The sequence below is a fragment of the Bos javanicus genome, chromosome 4 (assembly GCF_032452875.1).
Source record: "Bos javanicus breed banteng chromosome 4, ARS-OSU_banteng_1.0, whole genome shotgun sequence".
Taxonomy (NCBI): Eukaryota; Metazoa; Chordata; class Mammalia; order Artiodactyla; family Bovidae; genus Bos; species Bos javanicus.
In genome coordinates this window covers 78,176,070-78,196,225 of record NC_083871.1, presented here as the reverse complement: position 1 = coordinate 78,196,225, position 20,156 = coordinate 78,176,070, and the positions used below count along the sequence as shown (strand labels likewise).

The window sequence follows — 20,156 nt, the reverse complement described above, 5'->3', positions numbered from 1 at the left end:
TCTTTGAGCAGTAGACACCCACTGGTCACAAACTTAGGGGACTATTATCCCTCCCTACCTTAATGGAAACATCACTGCAGTAGATATGAACTACCTAGAATTCTCTGGAAGTCTGCTCCCTTAGATCCTGAGACACCAAGAACTTCTAGTTTTCCTTTTATCGCTACTATATGTAAATATTTATGACTTTATCAGTAGTCAACATCCATTGTAAAAAACTTAATGGACATGAGGAAATATTCCACACAGAAATAAGTGCTATTAATATTTTGACGTAAGTCCTTCCATGCTATTTTATTAGATGGATGGATGGATAGTTGGATGGATGGATGAATGGATAGATGGATGGACAAGTGAACAGACAGACACATAGATGGAAAGACATAATTTTACATAATATACTGCACAGTACATCATGCAAAATGCCAAGCTGGATGAATCAGAAGCTGGAGTCAAGATTGCCAGGAGAACAACCTCAGATATAGAATTTCTAAGTCACTTCAGTCGTGTCCAACTCTGTGCGACCCCATAGATGGCAGCCCACCAGGCTCCCCTGTCCCTGGGATTCTCCAGGCAAGAACACTGGAGTGGGTTGCCATTTCCTTCTCCAATGCATGAAAGTGAAAAGTGAAAGTCAAGTCTCTCAGTTGTGTCCAACTCTTAGCGACCCCATGGACTGCAGCCTACCAGGCTCCTCCCTCCATAGGATTTTCCAGGCAAGAGTACGGATATAGAATAGTATGTAGCAATATGAGAATAGCAACGTCAGATATGCAAATAATATCACTCTAATGGCATAAAGTGAAGAGGAACTAAAGAGCCTCTTGATGAAGGTGAAAGAGAAAAGGGAAAAAGTAGGCTTAAAACTCAACATTCAAAAAACAAATATCGTGGCATCTGGTCCCATCACTTCATGGCGAATAGAAGGGGGAAAAGTGGAAACAGTGACAGGTTTTATTTTCTTGGGCTCCAAAATCACTGTGGACAGTGACTGCAGCCATGAAATTAAAAGATGCTTGTTCCTTGGAAGGCAAGCTATGACAAACCTTGACAGCATATTAAAAATCAGAGATATTATTTTGCCAACAAAGATCTGTATAGTTAAAGCTACAATTTTCCCAGTAGCCATGTATGGATATGAGAGTTGAACCATAAGGAAGGCTGAGGCCTGAAGAATTGATGCTTTTGAATTGTGGTGCTGGAGAAGACTCTAGAGAGTCCCTTGGACTACATAGAGATCAAACCAGTCAATCCTAAAGGAAATCAACCCTGAATATTAATCGGAAGGGCTGATGCTGAAACTGAAGTTCCAACATTTTGACTACCTCATGTAAAGAACTGACTCATTGAAAAGACCCTGATGCTGGGAAATATTAAAGGCAAAAGGAGAAGAGGACAGCGGAGGATGAGATGGTTAGATAGCTTCACTGACTCAGTGGACTTGAATCTGAGCAAACTCTGGGAGATAGCGAGAACAGGAGAGCCTGGTGTGCTGCATTCCAAGGGGTCACAAAGAGTCAAACACCACTTAGCAACTGAACAACAACAGCAACAAACAGCAGTTAAATCAAAGTTTGCTGTTTTATAAACTTTATTCTGTGTCCAAACTATGAATTTTAAATCTGTGTTTTTATCCTGATTTCTCTGTTGAGTTTCAAACTCTTACTTAACATCGTCACTTGATCCTCCTCCAAGTTCACATCTAATCTCTCCCAGGAGCCACTTCCTGTCATCCTTATCTTTCTGCTCAAATAAAGCTTCTTGTCTTATCAATTTTCCCTTCAAGATGTTCCTCACAATTACCTGGACGTACTGTAATGCCCTCCAATGTGTCCCGTTTTCAAATCTATCCCTCACATGGCTGCAGGTAGATTTCTCTAAAATGCCAAACCCTTGCTTAAGCCCTTCAGCAGGTCCCCATTCTCTAACAGTTTAAAAGCTGAACAGGTTGGCCTGGAAAATAAGACCTCCCAGGATCTCCCGCTTCCTCTTTCTTCAGCATAATCTTGCCCCTTCTTCCTCTTTCTGTTCTAGTCATCTTGAATTTCTTGCTGTCCTAAACACATTCTTTTCTGTGCCTGCCTCTTTCTTTATATGATCTTATTTTCTTGGAAAGCCCTTCCTTGCCTTTGAAGCAGACTTCTACTCATTCTTCAAAGTTCACCTCAGTCATCACCTCCTCTGGGAAGCCTGCCTGGATTTAATCCCTCCCAAGTCAACTAAGTCTCCCTTCTCTGGATTTGCACACATTCTGTGCACTCTTCTACAGCACATGTTAGTTACATGGTAATGAAATGCTACGTTACTAGCTCTCTCCACTTTCCTGACATGTACATTTTTTGGAAAGAACGTTTGCCTTCATATCTTTGCATGCACCTGGCACATAGGAGGCACTCAGTAAATTTGTTGGAATTAAAAATGCATTTAAAAGCAATCCAAGCCTCCTTTGATGTCACACCCTCCACGTATCACTTTGGTTCACTGCTCCACTTTAAAGAAGCATTCCTACAAAGAGTTATCTGTGCTGACTTGCTCTGCTTTCTCTTCTGCCATTCTGTCCAGCTTTTCTTCCCCTTTCCTGCTCTCATAGAGGTTGCCTAATCCAGTGGGCGACTCTCAGACCTCCTATTATGTGATCTCAGAGGCATTTGACAGTCAGTCTCTGCCTCCTTCCTGAACAGGCTCCACAGTCCTAGGTTCTTCTCATCACTCATCGCCTGTTCCTGCTCAGTTTACTTTATCATCACTCCTCATCTTACAGATCCCTGGATGTTTCATTGCTTAAGGTTCAACCCTTGGTCCACCGCTCCATCTGCATGCACTTCCAAGGTGGTCTCATCCAACTTCATGAGTTCATGTCGCTCCATCCATCTCTACCCTGATTACTCCACATTAACATCCACAGCCTGGCCCTGTTCCTAGAAATCCTGACTAATTGGTAAAACTGCCCACTCAACAGCTCCACCCCAATATTTAATAGGCATCACAAACTTAATAGGTGTAAGTTTAGACCTATTAAAGAACTCTCCAGTTTCTCTTCTACACCTTCTCTTCTGTGGTGTTTCCCATCTCAGTATGGCACCACCATCTGCACAATTGCTCTGGCCCAACACCATGGACTGTCTTTGAAGCCTGTCTTTTTCTCACATCTCTCATCCAGGCCATCAGCACATCCTCTTGGCCCTGTCGTGAAAATATATCCCCAAAGTGACCTCATCACCTCCACCCCCACCACCCCAGTGTACACTGCCATCACCTCCCACCTGGATGACTGCAGGAGCCTCCAAACTGGCCTCTCTTCTCCCACGCTTGACAGCCTCACCTCTCTTCATGCAGGATCCAGAGGGGTTATTCCCAGAATCAGTCAGTTCATCCTGTGGACCCTACGGGAAACCTGTGATGCATTCCCATCACATTCTGGATGGACTCCACAGTCCTTCCCATGCCTGCCCAAGCCTGCATGTTCTGCAGCCTGGGGAATCTCTCCAGATTCATGTTCTCCCATCCTCTCTTTCTCTCTCCCGCATCCAGTCCTTGTGCCCTCTTTACAGTTATTCAGACAAAACATACATGTTCCCACCCCAGGCATTGTTTCCCCCTAGCTTGTACTGCTCCTTCTCCTGGGGGCTCACTCAGGTCAGACATCATTGCCTCAGAAAGGATGACATAATCTGGTACATTTGGGAGGAGGTATCCTCCCTTCCTGTCCTTTTCCCAAGAGAGTCGTAGACCTAGAACCCAAGTTCTAGGTCAGATCAGATCGGATCAGATGAGTCGCTCATTTGTGTCCGACTCTTTGCGACCCCATGAATCGCAGCACGCCAGGCCTCCCTGTCCATCACCAACTCCCGGAGTTCACTCAGACTCACGTCCATCGAGTCAGTGATGCCATCCAGCCATCTCATCCTCTGTCATCCCCTTCTCCTCTTGCCACCAATCCCTCCCAGCATCAGAGTCTTTTCCAATGAGTCAACTCTTCACATGAGGTGGCCAAAGTACTGGAGTTTCAGCTTTAGCATCATTCCTTCCAAAGAAATCCCAGGGCTGATCTCTTTCAGAATGGACTGGTTGGATCTCCTTGCAGTCCAAGGGACTCTCAAGAGTCTTCTCCAACACCACAGTTCAAAAGCATCAATTCTTCAGTGCTCAGCCTTCTTCACAGTCCAACTCTCACATCCATACATGACCACTGGAAAAACCATAGCCTTGACTAGATGAACCTTTGTTGGCAAAGTAATGTCTCTGCTTTTGAATATGCTATCTAGGTTGGTCATAACTTTCCTTCCAAGGAGTAAGCGTCTTTTAATTTCATGGCTGCAGTCACCATCTGCAGTGATTTTGGAGCCCAGAAAAATAAAGTCTGACACTGTTTCCACTGTTTCCCCATCTATTACCCATGAAGTGATGGGATCGGATGCCATGATCTTCGTTTTCTGAATGTTGAGCTTTAAGCCAACTTTTTCACTCTCCACTTTCACTTTCATCAAGAGGCTTTTTAGTTCCTCTTCACTTTCTGCCATAAGGGTGGTGTCATCTGTATATCTGAGTTCTAGGTGGGAGTCTAAAATGATGTTTGGAGGACTTCTCTGGAGGTGCAGCAGTTAGGACTCCATGCTTCCGCTGCAGAGGGCATTGCTTCCATCCCTGCTTGGGGAACTAAGATCTCTCAAGCTGTGCTGCTGCTGCTAAGTCGCTTCACTCGTGTCCGACTCTGTGCGACCCCATAGACGGCAGCCCACCAGGCTCCCCCATCCCTGGGATTCTCCAGGCAAGAACACTGGAGTGGGTTGCCGTTCCCTTCTCCAATGCATGAAAGTGAAAAGTGAAAGTGAAGTCGCTCAGTCATGTCTGACTCCTAGCGACCCCATGGACTGCAGCCTACCAGGCTCCTCTGTCCATGGGATTTTCCAGGCAAGAGTACTGGAGTGGGGTGCCATTGCCTTCTCCGTAAAGCTGTGCAGTGTATCCAAAAATAAAAATATCAAAAAAAGAAAATATCAATAAAGCGATGTTTAGTGGAGTAGGAAGGCACACTTAAGAGATCCAGGGAGTGATGAAAACTGCTCAGAGTGGAGCACAAAGCCTGGGGATTGAGACCTTCATTGCCTCAGAGAGCCCAGGAGAGGCAAGCAGTACCCATGTGTCACAAAGGGGACTGTGATCACCTATTGGGATATCCTGCCCTGAAGAGGGTGGTTTTGTCCCATACCCCTCAGCAGACATCTGGCAATATCTGGGGGCAGTTTTGGTGATCACAACTTTGAGGGGACGGATGGCACTGGAATCTAGTGGCAGAAGCCAGGGGTTGTGCGAAACACCCTGCAGGGCACTGGGCAGTAAATGTTGACTGTGCTACAGTCGAGGAACTGGCTCTGTTCGTTTGAGAACCTCTGGGATCTCTTAAAGGACTTTAACCCCTGAAAATCTTGGTCCGTTGCCAGGGAGCAGTGATGGGGGAAGAACCCAAAAGGAACAGGAATGGAAAACATGACTGCTGTGAAGAGAACCTTCTGGAACTCAGCCATCAGTTTGCAGGAGGTAGACCATGCACAGTGTGGGCGTAGTTGCAGGGTCATAGCTTGGGAGGCAGCCATTGTGGTGGTGCCTAGGGGGCATTCAGGCCTGGGGCAGTTTTATCAGCCCTCAGGTTTCATTCAGTAACAACAAAATACTTTTGAGCCCCTGGGATTTGCCGGTGCAGTGCTGGTTCTGACAGTTGTTTGCGCTCCAGAAGATGATGTGGTGTTTGGAAGAGACCACCAGAGTCTGCAGACTGTGTGCCAGCTTTTGAGCAGACCTCAGAGTCCTGCCAGCTGTTCTTGTATCTGCCCCAGCCCCTCACCTCTTCTTCAAGGGAAGCAAGAATCAAGCACGCTATCACCAAGTGTCCAGCTCTTTCCAGTTCCCTAATACATTGGGTTGGTCAAAAAGTTCGTTTAGGTTTTCCATAAGATTTTGTGGAAAAACCCGAACAAACCCTTTGGCCAACCCAATACTATCTGATGCCCTTTCCAGGCAGGAAGGCCAGGAGATGGGGCCAGCTTTGAAGCTGGTACAGGAAGTATCTCTGATGCTGAGTCATGCAGAGAGAGATTGATAGCTTACAGGTCAAGAAAACCCTAAAAGGGTCACCGGAACCTAGAGACACTGTGGGATAATTGTTACAGGGCAAAGATTAATGCCAGAGGTTCAAACCAGAAAGACCACAGCAGAACCTTTCAGACTTGAATCGTTGCCTGGGCGCTGTTTTGAGGGTGTTATTCCATTTTTATATCGCTTTCATATAAGAGGATTAACGAGAAGCCTTTTAAAAGGGTTTTGCTGCACTATCCAAAATGTCCTTCCAGAGTAATTTGGTATTTCTATAAAATTTTATTGAAGTATAGTTGATTTATACTGCTGTGTAATTAGGCCTTTTATTTTCTTCACTTGGCAAACCATCCTACTTCCCCTTCCATAAATCTGATCTGTGAACAAGAAATTCCTCTCCCAAACATCCTGAATTCTTTGCCATTATGCAAACTGCTTTTGTTTAAACAATCAGTTGAAAAGTCCACCGTGAAATCATGACATCCTACCTCCTGCTAAAACATGTTTCCACACAAAGTTTTGTTAGAGAGACAGACGGAGGAGAGAGAAAGGGAGGGAGAGACCTGCTAGTTCAGCTTCTGGGGGTAAAACATGCATCACATCCATCCATTGACTCAGTGACCTCAAATCTCTGCAGTTTGATCTTTCTGTGCATCTTTCTGAATAGAGACCTACTCTAGATATAAGAAATGTGAACAATTCGCTTCACTGAGCAGACTTCAAATGGTGCTTAAAAAATTTTCAGTAGGTTTGTACTGAAAAGTACAAAGCAAAAGTTTGCAGTTCTGCAACAGCAGGAATGTGCCGGCTAGTCCTCTGGTCCAATCCATATTCTCGTCCTTCAGTCAGGCCTGGATGTGTAGTCTAGGGTCCTGAGCCTGGGAAAGGGATCAGACATGCCATCTCTGAATGAATACCCAGGTAGGCTGACTACTAGTGGGAAGTCTTTCAGCAGTTGCCCTGTACTGTAGATGCTATTATGATCCCATATGCAGATGAGTAAACTGAGGCTCGGGGATGGTAAGCAGCTTCCCCAAAGTCACACAGGTCAGAAGTGTTAAACCGAGACAGCCTGATACCAGAACTTTCAACTTTGTCCTCACCACCACACTGCCTTTCTTGGATTACTGGCAAACTGCCCAAAGAGTAATGAATCAACAGTAATTCACTCAAGGGGAGAGTCATGTCTTTGCTGGGCCTTTTAAGCCATGTGAGAAGATGTGCTAGAAATGTGTGAAACTCCATTGCCTTTGAACACTCACTACAGTGTACAAAACTCAGATGGAAGTGAGATAAACCCTTGCCAGTAACATTGGTTGCTTTCAGATCTGTTGCCATGATCTCCCTCAGCGTTGTTAGGAAAGCTCAGAGTGGCTGCAGTTGCTTATCAGAGGTAACTCAAGTTCATCTCCCAGACATCTGGTGAGGTGCTGATGAGACTGCTTAAAGAGTGATATCTGCCCATTTCAAAGTTTCTCCCATGGTCCCAGAGTTGACTGGCTGTATGCTGTCCCTGCTCCAATACCTGTGAGCAGACGGGTAAAGATGAAAACCAGTTAGGTGTCCATCAGAATGGGAGGGGCTAAACCAAGCACAGGACATTCATAAAAATGAAATACTTTGGAGTTTATTTAAATTGGATGATGAAAACCTGTGTTTGCAGATATGTGAGGCTCTCTAGGCTGGGCTGTGGTGTGAAATGAAGCTTTAGAGAAACAAAAGTGGGAAGGAGACTCCATTTTCAAAAGCATGTGTGTGGTCACCACTGATACTCTGGGGGAAGGACCCACCAAGGTCAAGGATGTTGCTTCAGGAGATGGAGTTGATGCATTTTTATTGATATTGTCTATGTTGCTTATATTTTTCTTTGTACTAAAAAATACCCAATTCTATTATTTTTCTTTGACAAGAGGGTAAGGATTGGTGATACCAAAACTAAAAACTTGCAGTGTATTGAAAACCAAGGATTTGAAAAGAACTTCATGTTTCTGCAAACCACAGGGTGGGTGGGGTTGGGTTCAGAAATCAAGCTGTGAGCTGCCCATGTTCCTGCCCTGAAGGAAGACAGACCAGGCCCTCTCACAAGACCCATGTTTGACTGACTATCTGTAGAGGAGTTTTTTCCTATTAAATATGGGGTTCATGGTATTTTGCTATACGATCATCTAATTGTGATGTCTTAGGTCCAAATGGGTTTCTGTGAAATCATCTCTGATCAGTAAATAAATAGAAAAAAATGGCTCATGTGTTTCTTAAAGTCAGTAACACACCTTAAGGTGATGGCAAATCAGAATGTCCTAGGGAGTTTTCATGTGACACCAAGAGGGAGCTAGAGGAAAACACTCTCTTCCTCCATCCCCCACCTTGAGGATTACTGATGGAGAGAGGCATCATTTCTGACCCTCCAGGGTGTTGTATTCTTCAGGTAGTTAGGATGGAGGAAAGGCTGAGCCCCACCGTCTAGTACCAGGGGACGGTCACAGTGAGACCCAGCCTGGTGTAGCTAGCATGTGGATTTAGACATGCCTGGGACGTGCAGTTGGGGGACAGCCTTGTCTCCTCATGTCCTCCATGTCATGTGTGCGTGTATCTGCTGATTTACCTGATAGCTGAGACCTGTCCAGTGAAGAGAAGCGGTATAGTGCCCATCACTGGAATCAGACCCTGTGGGCACATCCCACATGCTTAGGAAGGAGCGGGGGCCAACAGGAGGCACACTGCAAGCAGGGCATCTGGGGTTTCAGAAGTGATGTGATCCAAGAAAAGCAGAAGAGCCACCCAACAAGTGGCCAGCAGCACTGAGGTTCAGATGTGAATGCGTGGGTTAGGTGCCCCTTAGCCCTCCATGACTTTTTCAGCCTCAGGATAAAAGGAGAGAAAGTGGCCCCGTAAAACCCTCAGGGGCCCAGCAACTCTGCCGTGAGGCCCCTCTGACCCGAGCAGGTCGACACAGAGGAACTATTTCCCTACTAGCCCTATAGAAATGAGCCCAGGCCACTCGGAAGAGCGTGTCTTGGGCAGCAGCCTGGGGGCCGGTGGCAGCGGTGCCAGAGCCTGCAGCTCAGTAACCATCCTTGGGGGTGTGCTGAGCTCAGTGTGCCTTCAAGAATGGCAGCCCATAACAAAGGAGGATCGATACCACACCAGGAGCAGGACTGGCCCGCAGCCTCAGAGAAGACCCCCCCATGGGTCCCCTGAGAGGAAGGGGTGGCTACGGCCCTGCAGGTTCACATGGATGGTGGAAGGGGGCTCTTGAACTGGAGACCCTGGGGCCTGGATAAATAAAATAACACATGCCCCCCATGCACTGGGGAGGAGGAGGCTGCTCCTTCTGTAGGGACTCACTTTCATCGATCCTTAGAACTCTTTATTTGTGCCTAGTCACTTAGATCAAAACAGAAACTTTGGGGGTATTTTTTGCTTAAATTATCTGGATAGTTTCTCTAATAATCAATCTAAAGTCTAAAGAAAAGGACTTTCTTTCCATCTCATAATTCCTACACATTACCAACCTGTGTTGACACGAGACACAATCAATTTCCCGGGAAGTAGTTGTCCAGGCTGGGTGAGACAAAGGAGATGTACAAGCCCTGAAAGATGTTTTCTTGTTCTTGAGATTGTCAAGGCAATTCATCAACCTGGAATGGTTTGCCATTCCAATCTCTGCCTTCTAAGCTGTTGTTTGGATTTGAATTGTACAGTCCCTGCAGTGTGCTTTATACAAACACGTCCCAGATCATAGTTCATCGCTGTGGAATATATTTTACTGTATATACTTGACTGGCTGCAAGCCATCCTGTCTGTGTTTATATAAAGCCAAACCACATTATCATAGATTGCTTGCACAGCTATGAAAAAATATCGAGGACCTACTAGTTGCCCCCATCAGCCTGTGAAACCAATATAATTTTGTCTAGAAATTCCATCTATGCCCAGCCCCATTCAAAGCAGATAAACAATTCTCATTGGGTGGTCTGTGTTGCAGCCCCCTTTGCTAAAAACAGCCCCATCTGCCTCCCTCCATCTGATCCCAGCCCCTGGTTGAGAGGCAAGCCATGGTAATCCTGGCTATAAAGTGCTGAACATGATACCCAGCTCTGAGCTCTCCTCACCAGACCCTACTTTCAGGTTTGGTCCAGGGTGGGCATCCAACGTGAGTTGGATAATCAGGAAATTATGCTGGAAATCTGAACCTAGGTCAATGAAAGTCAAGTTGGTCACTCTGGAGGCTTGAACTCCAAGCTGAAAAACATTAGCAGTGTTGGCAGTGCGAGAGAAGAAAGAAGCAGATGTCCACAGAAAGGAACAAAAGGGAGACTTCGGATGAGGGTGGAGTCACCTCAGTATCTGAGCTCAACTGCATTCCTGACCCTGGATTTCTTGAGACACCACCAGAACTTTGTAACAAATTCCCCCTTCTAATGATCATAAGGAGGTGTTGGAAGCTAACATAAAATAATAATAGCTATCACTTGAAGAATGCTGTTTTCCAGAAAAGGTAATGAAGAATAGGTGGTTAACTGTTGGCACAAGGTCACACAGTGGGCAGCCCAGCCCCTGAACCAGAGGATGAATTTTGCTGCTCTGTGGATTCTCAAAATGGGCACAAAGGAAAAGACTTGGTCTGGCATCAGGCAGACATGGGTCAGTGTCCTCGCTGTGCCACTTCCCCAGTGCTAATTATTGACCTGTGATTTCTGGTGGAATGAAGACAGCCACAGTCATAAATAGAGCTGTTATAAGAATCAGTGAGATAACATGATCTGTGTTGATCTGATAGGCATTCCATAAAAGTTATTTTTAATCTGTTTCCCATTTTTCACTTGTAGCAAACTACAGTGACTAGAACTAATAGAATATTGTGAAGGATGGTGATAACCAACATTTCTTCTATATCTTTATTGTCCTTCTATATCTTTATTGTCCTTCTATATCTTTATCTATATGATGCTGAGATCAATATCCTTTATAATGTAAGGAAACATTTTTCTACTCTTGGTTTACTATGAAATTTTTATTTTTCTTCAAGGAAATTAATGGTGGATCTTTTCAAGAAATTTTTAGCTTCTAACCAAAAAAAAAGAAAGAAAAAGCCATATGATTTTTGTCTTCTGATGTTAAATTAATTTCAATGATGGAATGCCTAGTAATAAACTGTCCTTAGTTTCCTAGAATCAAGCATCATAAATCATTTGGCATTATTCAGGGAATGGACTGATACTTTCTGTTGTGTTTTACTTATGATTTTTTAGTGTGTGAGTTCAGCATCTTTAGTTTTCTTTCCTTTGCTCTTTTCCAGATTGTATTTTGTGATTATGGTAGTTCATAATGATGAATTAAGTTTTCTACCATTTTCTGGTTTCTGGAGCTATTTAAATATTTGGGGTGAAAATACCCCAACTATAAGGATATCCTATAGATATAGGATATATATATATATCCTAGATCTACATATCTATATCTATATATATCCTAGATCTCTCTCTCTATATATATATCGATATATATATATCTATGGATATATATATATAGGATAGGATATACAGGATATATATTGATCTATATATAGATATAGATATCTATATATAGATCTAGGATATATATAGATATAGATATCTATATATAGATCTAGGATATATATATCCTATATATATATATATATATATATATCCTAGGATATATATATATATCCTATAGATATAAGGATATCCCCATAGATATAGGATATCCTTATAGTTGGGGTATTTTCACCCCAGATATTTAATATAGGATATATCCTTATAAGGATATAGTCCTTTTTCCTCAAAGTTTTGAGACATAGTTTATACTATGGTTATTTGTCTATTTACGTTCTTACTTTTTCTTAAATAGATTAGAATAATGTATATTTTGCTGGAGAATTTACAGTTTATTGAGATAGTCCATTTTTTAACATTGAGTTGAAAGTATTTTCATGTAATATTTTTATCTGCTCCATATCTGTAGACACTTTCTGCCTGCCGAGATTACCATTTCTCTTTATTAGGCCTTCCAGAGCCACCTCTAAAGGAGGCAGGCTCTTGGCAGGCATTTGCTCTCTTCCCACATTGGGCGGTGTTGCCATCTCCCACACATGGCCACAGCCCCACATCATGTTAGGAGCATCAGCTGTGATGCCTCAGAGTCCATTAGAGTGGATAAGCCTGCATGGGGTAGGAGTGAACAGTGCTTTTGGATGCAGGACTGTAGCCTCTGGGTTGGAGACCCGTCAGTTATTGGGATATCAGGAAAGACCATCAGGGGATGCAATACTGATGGCACAGTCTGGCCTCAAGGACTATAAGCTGTTCATCTGGTCCATGGGCCTCCCCATCCACAGTGCCTCTATAGCACCTGTACTGAGGTTCTGCACACTTCTTATCTCTCCAGAGCCAATAATATTTGCATGTTATTTCATGCAAAAAGAATGGAGGAGCCTGGTGGGCTATAGTCCATAAGGTTGCAAAGAGTTAGACACGACTGAGCAACTTCACTTTCATGCAAATAGAATAGACTACTTTAAAGATGGCTATCTGAAGTATTATTTATGATTGCACTTATTACAGGATCTTATAATCTATTCATTTAAACCATTTTCATAGCAGTTACAGAGTACAAAGTCTTTTTAGTCTAAGAGCCTCATGAAAGGTTGTGGAGATGGGTTAGTTGGAAATTCCAACAGGGGATCTGAGAAAAGTCACAGCTAAGACTATGTTTTAGGTGAAAATCTAGTTAGATAGGAAGAGACAGAAAAGATCCCCTTAGGTCTCTGGACATAGGTACCAGAGATGGGAAGTACCCAGGGTGAGGGAGCCAGTGGGCTTGACCAGACAGAGGGAAGCTGATTTAGGAACAGGGAAACAATGGGACCAAGCTCTTAGGAACTGCAGCATGCAGCTAGGCAGGTTGCCAGCAAAAAAAAATGCCAGAAAACTATTTGCTCCAACAAGGATTTAAATCAGTGAAGGCCCTTATATCTGGAGGTTGCCAGGTCTATGCAACCAGTTCCTCCCAGCAGAGACCTTGTTCTTCGTGTGTGGCCATGTAGGCTCCATGTACGTCCTGTGGCCATGACCGCTTACCACACTGGGATCCCATATACCTCACCTCTCTGACCATGAGCATGATCGCCATATGTGAGTCATGTTCAAGTTCCCCCATCTTCCAGCATAGGGTCAGGCACACATGAGACTTTCGGGTGGTATCTATGGAATGCTTGAATGGGTAAGAATGCATGGTCCAAAAAACTTTCCATATCCTTGGGTTCAGATCCTCAGGTTCAATGCTGGCTGTTTGTCTGGGTCCCAGAATTCCCCTTCACCAGCTCTTTTTCTTCTCTTGGGTCCTTATACAGTCAGGTCTGAGAAGAGGATTCCAGTAAAATGACTCTATTCGGTTACTTGAGGAGGTATGTTCATTTCGTACATACCAGGTTCATAGCCATTGTTCATGGTAAAGAATAAAAAGAATGGGTGCCTCTCGTGTCATCACTTGGCAAGTTTTTGAAGTGGCTTAAGATGAATACTACAGAGAAACACATCAACCAACAATACATGGCTCTGCCTTATCTGCGTTCTAGGTTCAGGTTCAGTGGTCGAATCCTAGGCCTGGCTCTGATCCATCAGTACCTGCTGGATGCTTTCTTCACAAGACCCTTCTATAAGGCGCTCCTGAGACTGTAAGTGTCCCCCCAGCCCTGCCTGCAGGACCAGAGGCACTGACCTCCCTGACTCCTCTGGCCTTTTTGTCACTGTTTTCCCTGCTCATTCCTGTTAGGTTTATGGTGGTTTACTTTTATGAGTGCTTAAGCTAGCACATAAACCTTTTAGTCCAGTAAAAAGACATTTGGAGATTTTATATAAGCATAAGAGAACATCATATACCAGATATAAATCAGTTTATATAAATAATTATAGTAGCATTACAAGCATTGTATGAAACTATTAAGAAGAGCTGATCTGTCCCTGTATGTAAATCATTATGCTGTACACTCTATACTTATACAGTGCTGTATGTCAATTATATCTCAATAAAGGCGGAATAGGATAAAAGAAAAAAATTGATGTATAACTTGGTTATTTTTAAATGATACTCTTCTCCAATGGCCATGGAGAGTCCTCGAGTCAATAATTGTTTTGTGTTTGTTATTTTAAACATTTTAATACTTTCTTTTCCAATTACTGAATAAACTAAAGGTTCATGGATGTATTCAAAAGTATCAAATCACTAAAATACACCTGTGTTACTTTAGCCTAGAGTGATATCACCATATTTTGGCATGAGGTCTGAGTAGGTGTTTACTGAAACAATCTGTTTGCCTTTCTCCCTTTGAATGGACCCAGACCCTGTGATTTGAGTGACCTGGAATATCTAGATGAGGAATTCCACCAGAGCTTGCAATGGATGAAGGACAACAATATCACAGACATCCTCGACCTCACGTTCACGGTTAATGAAGAGGTTTTTGGCCAGGTTTGTGAGATGCGGGGCTTGGAAAAGACATTTTGAGTCTTGTTATGGAAAAATTGCATGATATGAAATTTACCATCCTAACCAGGTTTACAGTTCATTCAGTGTGGTTAAGTAGATTCATGTGTTATACAACCCATCTCCAGAATGTCTTCATCTTGCAAAACTGAAACCATGTCCATTAAATAATAGCTCCCTATTTCCCCCTCTTCCCAGCCACTGGAACCACCCCACTTTTCTTTCCAAGAACTTGCCTGTTCTAAGTATCTCATATTCAGTGGAATCGTACAGTGTTTGTCTTTTTGTGATCGGCTTATTTCACTCAGCATAGTATCTTCAGAGTCCATCCATGTTTTACCATGTGACAGGACTGCCTTCTCTTCTAGGGCTGAATAATATTCCATAGCATGTAAATACCATATTTTGTTTAGCTATTCATCAGTAGATGGACACCTAGGTTGCCTCCACCTTTTGAGTATTGTGGATAATGCTGGTATGAACATAGGTATGCAAATCTCTGTTCAAGTCCCTGTTTTAAATTCTTTGGGATATATACTCAGAAGTGGGATTGTTGGATCATATAGTAGTGGGATTTTGTGTTTAAAAACAAGGACTGTCATTCATTCAAAATATAATTCTTTGGAAAAAAAACAAAATATAATTCTTTGAGAACTACTGCCTTTATTAAGGGAAGGCAATGGCACCCCACTCCAGTACTCTTGCCTGGAAAATCCCATGGACGGAGGAGCCTGGTAGGCTGCAGTCCATGGGGTCACTGAGGGTCAGATACGACTGAGCAACTTCAGTTTCACTTTTCACTTTCATGCATTGGAGAAGGAAATGGCAACCCACTCCAGTGTTCTTGCCTGGAGAATCCCAGGGATGGGGGAGCCTGGTGGGCTGCCGTCTATGGGGTCACACAGAGTCGGACACGACTGAAGTGACTTAGCAGCAGCAGCAGCAGCCTTTATTAAAATTACTCATGTCTTCTTTTCTCGTTTTGACATGGATCTAGTTTATTGAGTTTTTTGAAAATCAAATGTAACAGTGGATCAGAAAGCATTTTTGTAAAATGTGCAATATATCTGTAAGATATTTCTCTTATCTGTGCAACTACAGCAATACTTTTATCTCTAGCATCCAGATATTTACTCCTCCAAAATGTATCACAATAGTATTTAATATGAGAAGCTTTCCATTTTTTTTCTTCCAGTGTTTATATACCGTTGAATCATCTGGCTTATCGTTTTATCAGACCAGCCTGATAGCCTGAGCAGATTTAACAATTAAGGTTTTTGAACATCATTTACAAGAGATTCAAAAGCCTATGACGTGTAATTTTTGTAATGGAATGCTGTAAGAAGTAAGCTGGGATACTTTATAAGCACCTTCATGACTGTGGGCAGTGTGCTGAATCTATGGGTGAGAGTTACCCACTGAACCTTGCAGACCACCCAACACCCGCCTCTCAATCAAGAATCTTGTTCAGGTCCTAGAAAATGTTAGTGTTTTGATGCATTATCTTTGCATAAAAATACCTCTGAAGAATACTCTTTTCCACATTTGAGAAAAAAATTATTTTTTCTTACATCTTTAGAGAGTGTATTTAAATATATTCAAGAATATGTGATTCACTTAACTGTCCTCACCCATGTACTAGATGAGCGTGTAAGATACACTATCTTTTCTGCATGACTACTTTTAGCCCATCCTTTACATTTGCCCTATAGTAGTTAATTTGTAAAACAAACAAACAAAAAAAACACAATTATTTAGCAAAATAGATTAAGACAAATGGGTATCCATCTTAAAAAACTTAAATTAGATCCCAAACCTAACTCATTATGCTTAAATTAATTCCACATTGGTGAAAAAGCTGAGCGCTTAAAAGAACAATAAAAAGATGAAAATGAAAGAATTTTTCTTTTTAACTTGCAGTAAGAAATGCTGTTGTAGATGTGACAAAGTCATGAAAGAAAAGATAGACATAGTCAACTAAAATTACTTTTTTAATACCTTATGTCAAAACTACACCATAAACAAAGTAAAAATGGCATAATATTTGCTACATTGTAACATATAGCACCAGAGAAGGCAATGGCACCCCCCTCCAGTACTCTTGCCTGGAAAATCCTGTGGACAGAGGAGCCTGGTAGGCTGCAGTCCATGGGGTTGCTAAGAGTCGGGCATGACTGAGCAACTTCCCTTTCACTTTTCACTTTCATGCATTGGAGAAGGAAATGGCAACCCACTCCAGTGTTCTTGCCTGGAGAATCCCAGGGACAGAGGAGCCTACTGGGCTGCCGTCTATGGAGTTGCACAGAGTCGGACACAACTGAAGCGACTTAGCAGCAGCAGCAGCAGCAACATATAGCACAGACAAAAGTCTGTGTCTTTCAATATAAGAAGAGATCCTGCAGAGAAATGAACAACAACACAATAGAAAATTAACAACGAATATAAATGGATAGTTCCCGGGAAAGGAAATATTCAACATCATTCACAATTTTTTAAAAATATAAATTTAAATAGAATGAAATACCGTTTTCCCTCATGAGAACATCAAGAATCAGAAAATTTCAGTTCAGTTCAGCTCAGTTGCTCAGTCGTGTCGGACTCGTTGCGACCCCATGAATCGCAGCACGCCAGGCCTCCCTGTCCATCACCAACTCCCGGAGTTCACTCAGACTCATGGCCATCAAATTAGTGATGCCATCCAGCCATCTCATCCTCTGTTGTCCCCTTCTCCTCTTGCCCCCAATCCCTCCCAGCATCAGAGTCTTTTCCAATGAGTCAACTCTTCACATGAGGTGGCCAAAGTACTGGAGTTTCAGCTTCACATCAGTCCTTTCAATGAATACCCAGGACTGATCTCCTTTAGGATAGACTGGTTGGATCTCCTTGCAGTCCAAGAGACCCTCAAAAGTATACTCCAACACCATAGTTAAAAAGCATCAATTCTTCGGCACTCAGCTTTCTTCACAGTCCAACTCTTACATCCATACATGACCACTGGAAAAACCATAGCCTTGACTAGACGGACCTTTGTTGGCAAAGTAATGTCTCTACTTTTCAATATGCTATCTAGGTTGGTCATAACTTTCCTTCCAAGGAGTAAGCGTCTTTTAATTTCATGGCTGCAGTCACCATCTGCAGTGATTTTGGAGCCCCAAAAATAAAGTCTGACACTGTTTCCCCATCTATTTCCCATGAAGTGATGGGACCAGAGCTATGATCTTCGTTTTCTGAATGTTGAGCTTTAAGTCAACTTTTTCACTCTCCTCTTTCATTCTCATCACTTCCTCTTCACTTTCTGCCATAAACGTGGTATCATCTGCATATCTTAGGTTATTGATATTTCTCCTGGCAATCTTGAATACAGCTTGTGTTCCATCCAGCCCAGTGTTTCTCATGACGTACTCTGCATAGAAGTTAAATAAGCAGGGTGACAATATACAGCCTTGACATACTCCTTTTCCTATTTGGAACCAGTCTGTTGTTCCATGTCCAGTTCTAACTGTTGCTTCCTAACCTGCATATAGGTTTCTCAAAAGGCAGGTCAGGTGGTCTGGTATTCCCATCTCTTTCAGAATTTTCCACAGTTTATTGTAATCCACACAGTCAAAGGCTTTGGCATAGTCAATAAAGCAGAAATAGATGTTTTTCTGGAACTCTCTTGCTTTTTTGATGATCCAGTGGATGTTGGCAATTTGATCTCTGGTTCCTCTGCCTTTTCTAAAACCAGCTTGAACATCAGGAAGTTCACTGTTCACATACTGCTGAAGTCTGGCTTGGAGAATTTTGAGCATTACTTTACTAGCATGTGAGATGAGTGCAATTGTGCGGTAGCTTGAGCATTCTTTGGCATTGCCTTTCTTTGGGATTGGAATGAAAACTGACCTTTTCCAGTCCTGTGGCCACTGCTGAATTTTCCAAATTTGCTGGCAGATTGAGTGCAGCACTTTCAAAGCATCATCTTTCAGGATTTGAAATAGCTCAACTGGAATTCCATCACCTCCACTAGTTTTGTTTGTACTGATGCTTTCTAAGGCCCACTTGACTTCACATTCCAGGATGTCTGGCTCTAGGTGAGTGATCACACCATCGTGATTATCTGGGTCATGAAGCTCTTTTTTGTACAGTTCTTCTGTGTATTCTTGCCACCTCTTCTTAATATCTTCTACTTCTGTTAGGTCCATACCATTTCTATCCTTTATCCAGCCCATCTTTGCATGAAATATTTCCTTGGTGTCTCTAATTTTCTGAAGAGATCTCTAGTCTTTCCCATTCTGTTGTTTCCTCTATTTCTTTGCATTGATCACTGAGGAAGGCTTTCTTATCTCTCCTTGCTATTCTTCGGAACTCTGCATTCAGATGCTTATATCTTTCCTTTTCTCCTTTGCTTTTCGCTTCTTTTCTTTTCACAGCTATTTGTAAGGCATCCTCAGACAGCCATTTTGCTTTTTTGCATTTCTTTTCCATGGAGATGGTCTTGATCCCTGTTTCCTATACAATGTCATGAACCTCCGTTCATAGTTCATCAGGCACTCTGTCTATCAGATCTAGTCCCTTAAATCTATTTCTCACTTCCACTGTATAATCATAAGGGATTTGATTTAGGTCATACCTGAATGGTCTAGTGGTTTTCCCCACTTTCTTCAATTTAAGTCTGAATTTGGCAATAAGGAGTTCGTGATCTGAGCCACAGTCAGCTCCCGGTCTTGTTTTTGCTGACTGTATAGAGCTTCTCCATCTTTGGCTGCAAAGAATATAATCAATCTGATTTTGGTGTCAACCATCTGGTGATTTCCATGTGTAGAGTCTTCTCTTATGTTGTTGGAAGAGGGTGTTTGCTATGATCAGTGTGTTCTCTTGGCAAAACTCTATTAACCTTTGCCGTGCTTCATTCTGTACTCCAAGGCCAAATTTACCTGTTACTCCAGGTGTGTCTTGACTTCCTACTTTTGCATTCCAGTCCCCTATAATGAAAAGGACATCTTTTTAGGGTGTTAGTTCTAAAAGGTCTTGTAGGTCTTCATAGAACCGTTCAGCTTCTTCAGCGTTATTGGTTGGGGCATAGGCTTGGATTACTGTGATATTGAATGGTTTGCCTTGGAAATGAACAGAGACCATTCTGTCATTTTTGAGATTGCATCCAAGTACTGCATTTCAGACTCTTTTGTTGACTATGATGGCTATTCCATTTCTCCTAAGGGATTCCTGCCCACAGTAGTAGATATAATGGTCATCTGAGTTAAATTCACCCATTCCAGTCCACTTTACCGATTTTAGTTCGCTGATTCCTAGAATGTCGATGTTTACTCTTGCCATCTCCTGTTTGACCACTTCCAATTTGCCTTGATTCATGGATGTGACATTCCAGGTTCCTATGCAACATTGCTCCTTATGGCCTCAGACCTTGCTTCTGTCACCAGTTGCATCCACAACTGGGTATTGTTTTTGCTTTGGCTCCATCCCTTCATTCTTTCTGGAGTTATTTCTCCACTAATCTCCACTAGCATATTGGGCACCTACCGACCTGGGGAGTTCCCCTTTCAGTATCCTATCATTTTGCCTTT

The 20,156-nt window shown here is 42.7% G+C and overlaps 1 protein-coding gene across 3 annotated transcripts in view; it reads left to right on the top strand.

Moving 5' to 3' along the window:
• Positions 1–20,156, top strand: part of HECW1 (HECT, C2 and WW domain containing E3 ubiquitin protein ligase 1) — a 481,612-nt gene that overhangs the window by 439,996 nt on the left and 21,460 nt on the right. For all 3 annotated transcript variants that reach the window (XM_061414477.1, XM_061414476.1, XM_061414478.1), the window contains exons 23-24: positions 13,688–13,786; positions 14,451–14,580. In XM_061414477.1, coding sequence (XP_061270461.1) covers positions 13,688–13,786; positions 14,451–14,580 — 229 coding nt within the window. The remainder of the gene's footprint in view (positions 1–13,687; positions 13,787–14,450; positions 14,581–20,156) is intronic.